Below are 7,000 nucleotides of genomic sequence, written 5' to 3'. Positions count from 1 at the left end.
TGTGTGTGTGTGTGTGTGTGTGTGTGTGTGTGTGTGTGTGTGTGTGTGTGTGTGTACGTGCGTATTATGCGAGTGCACGCATGTGTGTACAGTGTAATCATGTTGGCGTGTTATACAAAATGATATGATTAACTGTCATTTAATATTGCAGAGACAGTTGAAAGCGCGCTATGGTATCAATTTTCTTCCTTGTCAAATCAATGAAGTTTTCTTGTATTTTAGATCTGACTGTACCATGGCGTTCTTTACTAAATTAAAATACGCTATGGACTGTACACATTTTTCGAACTCTCAATTTCAACAAAGATTTTACGATTTCCTGGATTTTTCCGAATAGATGAAATACTTCCTCAAGAACAGCTCCGGATATTTCAAATTAAATTGGTTCCTTGGCTGTTTGTCGAGCGCAAGAGCATGGTCTTCTTTTCTAGAGTACAGAATTTGGATTTTGATAAAGAAAGTATAAACAATGTAAAAAGAACATCCTTAAACTTAAAGGGTTTCTTCTTGTAGAAAAGAAAACTATCAGTCTATCAGTCTGTCTGGTCCAAATAGGTAAAAGGCAGAACATGATGAAGAGGTACATTAAAATTTGTCACCTCTCAGATCAGAAATAGATAAGCTGTCAAGTCAATTAAAATTAAAGAGGGGGAAAGTTCGGGATGTGATAGCACACAAATTGGAATGATAAAAGCAAGTGAAGAAGAGGGACTAAATTATGTATGTTTACTACCGGCAGTGCATGAAGGAATAGGGAAGCGGACACTGGCCTACAGTCTAAAGAAGAACAATCTTCATACCATAAAACTAAAACTATTGCCAAAGAAAAGAGAAGTAGTGCCTACAGCTATGCCAACTAGAGAACAATATTCGTCCCCCTTCCAAAGAAAGAAAAAATTACTGAAATGAATGACCTGAGGCCAAAAGCCTTAACATCGGTAGTTATAAAATGTCTAGAAAAAATTGTGCTAAAAAGACTACGAACGTAGGCTACATAGAACCCATCTAGGACCCTCTACAATTTGCATATCGTCAGGGGAGAAGTGTGGAAGACGCCATTTTACTATTTCTTGACAACATATATAGACACTTAGACAAGCGTGAAACATACTGTAGGATCCTGTTTGTGGATTTTTCGTCAGCCTTTAATACTATCCAGCCAGCTATCCTTTTAAAGAAATTAGAAAACATAGGTGTTAACGTCAATTTAATATCATGGATAGGCAATTTTCTTACCAACCGAACCCAGTATGTAAAATTAAAACATTCTTCATCGACATACATCACAACAAATACAGGGGCCCCCCAAGGATGTGTTTTGTCACCAGTTTTATTCACACTATACACGAACGATTGCCAAATAAACAACAGTAACATCAAATTGATAAAATTTGCAGATGATTCAACTATAATTGGGCTAATTCAGGCTGACCATAACGAACCCGCTTACCGGAATTTTGTACTTCATTTTTCTGAATGGTGTGAAAATCATAAGCTGCTTTTAAATGTGAAAAAAACAAAAGAACTTGTCGTTGATTTTAGAATAAAGAAACTGCCCCTGCAGCCACTCAAAATGAAATGTGAAAACATCGAGCAAGTGTCAGACTATAAGTATTTGGGTGTTACAATAGACAACAAACTCAACTGGCGTGTCCACACTTCTCTCCTGCATAAAAAAGTTAACAAAAGGCTATTTTTTCTAAGAAAGCTAAAGTATTTTAAAGTTGATAAAACATTGATGTCCATGTTCTACCATTCAACCATAGAAAGTATGATCAATTTTTGTATAATAGCATGGGCCGGGAACACAAGACAACAAGATAAAGAAAAATTAAATCGACTAATACGGAAAGCATGTAAAATTTCAACATCTTCATTCCCCTACTTGGATGAATTGTACATAACAGCTTGCACTGAGAAAATTAATTCCATCTTTTTAGACAACAAACATCCCTTGTTCTCTCAAATAAAAACACCAGTAAGAAGTAAAAGACCCATGCTTCTGATCTGTAACAAAGAAAGATACAGAAGGTCATTTTTACCATCATCTATCAAAATGCTTCCATCTTAACCATCTTGTTTAGTGTACTTACGACCTTAGACCATGCATAAAAAGAACATTGAGTGTGTATCTAGCTTACGATTATTATTGTTTATATTGCTGCTCATTTATATTATACATGTGACTGTAAGCCTACTTGTGTGTGCATGTGTGTGCACGTGTGTACGTGTGTGTGTTTGTGTGTGTGTGTGTGTGTGTTTGTGTGTGTGTGTGTGTGTGTGTGTGTGTGTGTGTGTGTGTGTGTGTGTGTGCGTGTGTGTGTGTGTACTCGTGGTGGAACACCAAACCAATGTGCCAGGATCTGGACAATAAAGATGTATCTTATCTTATCTTATCTTATATCGCAGATCAGTCAGGGCCTAATTGCTAGCCTTTTATCAACCTTTCAAAAGCACCCGATTTTGTAACCAAGCAAGCAGGGCGGCAGAACATTACCCAGTAAAAGACGAATGTGACGTACCAGCTATATACTTAGGAATTTAAGAGATTTTATATGTCGATGATTTTGCCCTCTTTGCAACAACACAAAGAGGTTCAGAGAACTTGATGAAATCCTCCCGAGAACACAAAGACTAAATTTTAATCGGAATATGCCTAAATGTGTAAAGAGAACCTAAATCATGGGCATAGATAAATACAAAGAAGATGCTGTATTGAAATTGATGGGGAAGAAAAAATAGTTATCATTTTTTAAAATGTCTTTGATCCAGGATTGAGGCAAATAGGAATACAGCCCCATACATTATACTACGGGGAATTGCAACATCAAAAATCAAAACGATGACAGCTTTCTTTAAAGGAAACTGCGAAAATACAAAAATAAGAATTCTGCGAAATGCCCTATTCCTCAACGTAAAATAATATTATGGATATGGAGCAAAGACCATCAAAGAACAAGATGCAAAAAGGATGACAGCTTTCGAAATGAAATGTTATAGAAAAAGTCTTACAATATTATTGTGGATACAAACAATTTAAAAATGAAGAAGTACGAGGGTCGTTCAAAAAGTTTTTCCTCCAAGTTCATAATTTCTTTATTACTGATGCTATATACAAAAGTTATACACCAAATGAAAGCTTAGGATGTCTGCTACATGACAGTACCTTTACTTTTCAACATAGTCGTCTTCTTTGACGATGCAGATCCGCCAACGTCGAATAGGTTAATTGTCGCATGCCGTCGGCGAAAAATTAATGTGGTTTTCCTCTGAACCAGCGACGCACATCTTCTTGAACTTCATCGTCATCTGCATAGATCTAATGTTTTCTTTTGAGGTACTCCTTCAACTAAGGAAAAAGATAAAAGTCAGATGGAGCAAGGTCTGGACTGTGTGATGGGTGCGGTAAGTTCTCTTGAAATCTAACACTTTTAATGGCATCTTGAGTTTGTCGACTCGTGTGTGGACGGGCGTTATCGTGGTGCAAAATTTGCATATTTTTTTCCGGGCCGAACTCGTGACAGCCGTGCTCTGAGTTTTCTCAGGGTCTCAATATATCGTTCAGAGTTGACAGTGGAACCCTGTTCCAAAAATTCCATATGAATCAGACCATCGCAGTCCCAAAACACTGTCATAAGCACTTTCTGTGCAGATGAAACAACTTTGAACTTCTTGGGGCTAGGTGAGCCAGTGTGCCTGTATTCTTTCGATTGTCTTTTGTTCTCTGGGTCAGAATGGTCGTGTACCCAAGTCTCATCTCTTGTGACTATACGGCGTAAGAAAGCTTCACCTTCATCAGCATAGCGAGCCAGGAGTTCATCACTAACTTGACTTCGGTTCAATTTCAGCTCGAGTGACAACATGTAGGGAACCCACCGTGCACACACTTTCCTGTAACCCAACACATCATGGACAATATGTGAGGCATCATGATGAAATCAGGCGCTCGTCAAAATAATGAAATCGTAGAAACTGGCATCTTTTTGTCCGTTTGGCAATATTTATCGAATTTTTGCTTACAAATTTCTGTGTGGAATTTACAGAAAATAAAATGCTGATGTAAGACACAAAAATGTAAATTTGCAGTTTCAAAGGACTCTCAAACTTTGAAAGTCGCCAAACATTTTCAATCCAATTTCTCCGCTAATTTTACATCTGAAACTAGAAGACACCCACTTCCTTTAATCGCCAATATCTCGATGGCTTTCCATGATATATGATTATTTTTTCCCCCACAAAAAGTAAGACAAGGGAACAACCTTTAAAATGATACCAATAACTCCACAAGTCCAAAAATTGACGAGCGCTGATTCCACCGTGTCGTGACACATATATTGAACACTCCCTACAGAAATCCCTAGGCTAGCATTTCACTGACATCTTTTACTTTGATCCGCCAGTTTGCTTGGATGATCTCATCCACTCTCTCGTGGTGTTGAATCACTGGCAGAGTTGGGAAGACCACAATGAGCTTGGTCATGCAAATCTGTCTCTGCTGGACTGGTTTCAGCAAACTCCTTTGCCCATCTTCGAACAGTACTTACATCTAACCATGCTTCATAATAGACAAGCTTCATTCGCCTTTTGAATATCAATGGGTGCAGCTCCCTCTGCAGTAAGGAACTCAATAACAGCTCTTTGCTTTAAGCTCAAATTCATAGGTTTGCTGGACGCCATTTTCTCGGGGACAATGTACCCTAGCTTCTATGATGTAAACAGCAATAGCATGAAGGTGAGACACCATAGCATAATTTTGTTTTCTGGGTTTGAGAGTATACATATTGAAAGTCAATTATGTACAAATTTCATGAACATATCTTGAATAGTTTAGAAGTTATTGGAGAGGAGGCAAAACTTTTTGAACGACCCTAGTTCTAAGAAAAATTGGCATAGAAACTAATACTCCTCCAGATCGTAGTGACATTGAAACTGAACTACTTCGGGAGTACGAATGTCGTGATTCACTCAGAAGAAATAATATAGCAACAGGGGACAAAGACGGGGACCTAACAGAAAATGTGAACAATGAAAGAAGTCTGGCTTGCAAACAACACAACTTAAGCAAGTGTTACTGAAAGGTCCGAGAAGCAACATCTACCTACTGGATGATGACGAGAAAAACGACAATGATGACGAAGAATAACAAGGTGTTAGTATTAGATAACTTCCACAAAGTAACATTCCCCAACGAAAAGCATTGTTTTCTCCAGCACCCCTTTAGTACAGGAGTAAATGATTAGCCGTTTAATAACACCGAGTACCCCAGCATTTCCCACTCACGAATTGTGTACCTCAAGATTTATCTCAAGGTTCATTATTATTATACCTCATGTATCGCAGTTCGTTCAAGTGTTGAAATTATTCCTCGTGGTTGCCATTTTACTTTATCAACATAAAAAAAACCCCGCTACGAAGGAATTATGATTGTCATGTACAATTTTTATTTGATTTTCTGAAATAGTCGTAACATGTGCTTCCAGTTACAGAGGAAAGACAAAAACATCAACCACTTTGTTAAAACTTGATCACGATGTAAAATAAAGAAAGCAAATTGCATAGATTCTAAACCAATCCAGTCAGCTATACAGCTTTCTGCTTTGCAGGCTATCATATGTAAATAATGTAAGTTCCTCATTTTAAAAGAAAATTACCATGAAGTATGAAGCAGTTCAGTCATTATCGGATGCTTGTAGCAGGAAGATCGTAACGTCGGCTTCTGTACCGTAGATAATATTTCTTTTTGTAATTTTAATTGCTCTTATTTGAACAAAAAAGAAAGAGTAGACGTGCTTGTTTGATTAAGGTGTCGATGTTGGTATAGGTGTCCCAGAGGTGAAAATGGAAGTTTCTAATTGAGGTAAACGTTGTTATGAACTTCATTCTTTGTCTTTAGAGTTCGATGCTGGCGTTACATCACAGTCACACCAGTTGAAAGAGAACGCCTCGCTGTAACAGAACCTTAATGACAAAATCGTATAGATTATTTAATGACAAAAATGCTTCCGGTAAGATCATAGACCGATGGAACCCAGGTCGTACCAAACTCGAGCCGGTTAATTATGCACAATTATTAACCGTCGGGACTTTGAGAACCATAATATGCCACTTTGTATCGATAGTTGAACATTTCAAGAGCTTTCTTTCCATCACTCTCTGAGCGGAAATGTATCTAATCTTGGTTCGATTTACGTAATGAAGTCATATGTCAAGGGTCAGTATCATTTTATGGATTATGATTGGAGTGCTAGATCTATATTATGCTATCTGAGCAAAACATCCCATGTGTCTTTATTGTTCGAAACCTCCGCCACTGCTGTTGGAAATCCGACTCAGGCAACTGCTGGTTCTGAAGTTTCTTTTACAAGTGGTAATTATTTCTTTCTTTAATTAAACCTTTGACCTTTTTTGCTAGTGGCGTCGGTATACAGCCTAGTGGTTAGGCTACCGGACTCGTAATCTTGAGATTGCAGGTTCTGGGGTTCGAGCCTCAGCTCGGTCCGACGTTGTGTCCTTGGGAAAGGCATTTTACACAAACTTCCCATTTGGCTCGGTCCTGTCGGAGACGGACGTTAAACTAGGAGGTCCCGCCCCTTAAATAACCTAATAGTGTTGTAGGGGCGTAAAAACACATACCATTTCACCATATTTTTTTCACTTACTTTGCTTGGGAAAAAGAGATCCAGCGTATCATTTGGTATAGCGATAGTAATTAGGCACTCTGTCGTGCTACGTAGAAAACTTGAGTTCGATCCCCGTGCGGGGAGAATTTCAAGCGATTATATTGGTCTTTCCTGCTGAAATGTTGCATCCTTTTCAGCCCGGGTTGGCCCTGACAGGCAGTCTTTTTTTTTGTTTTGTTGAAGTGTTTTACGACGCTAGCAACTGCATACGGTCATGAGCGCGCAGGACACATTGCAAAATTCAGTTGGTAGGAAATTTTGAATTTTGCCCGGGTGGCGGCCGAAGCCTACTCTTATCGATTTTGGCCCTCCAAGGGATC

At 38.5% G+C, this 7,000-nt stretch overlaps 1 protein-coding gene across 1 annotated transcript in view; it reads right to left on the bottom strand.

Annotated features, from left to right (window-relative positions):
• LOC106012794 (proteinase-activated receptor 1) overlaps positions 1–3,863 on the bottom strand; it is a 6,842-nt gene extending 2,979 nt beyond the window's left edge. The window contains exon 1 of the mRNA XM_013086791.1: positions 3,791–3,863. Within this exon, the coding sequence (XP_012942245.1) occupies positions 3,791–3,863 (73 nt within the window). The remainder of the gene's footprint in view (positions 1–3,790) is intronic.
• Positions 3,864–7,000: the final 3,137 nt, after the last annotated feature.

The sequence above is a fragment of the Aplysia californica genome, unplaced genomic scaffold, assembly GCF_000002075.1.
Source record: "Aplysia californica isolate F4 #8 unplaced genomic scaffold, AplCal3.0 scaffold00506, whole genome shotgun sequence".
Taxonomy (NCBI): domain Eukaryota; kingdom Metazoa; phylum Mollusca; class Gastropoda; order Aplysiida; family Aplysiidae; genus Aplysia; species Aplysia californica.
This window is presented reverse-complemented; position numbering and strand designations above follow the sequence as displayed.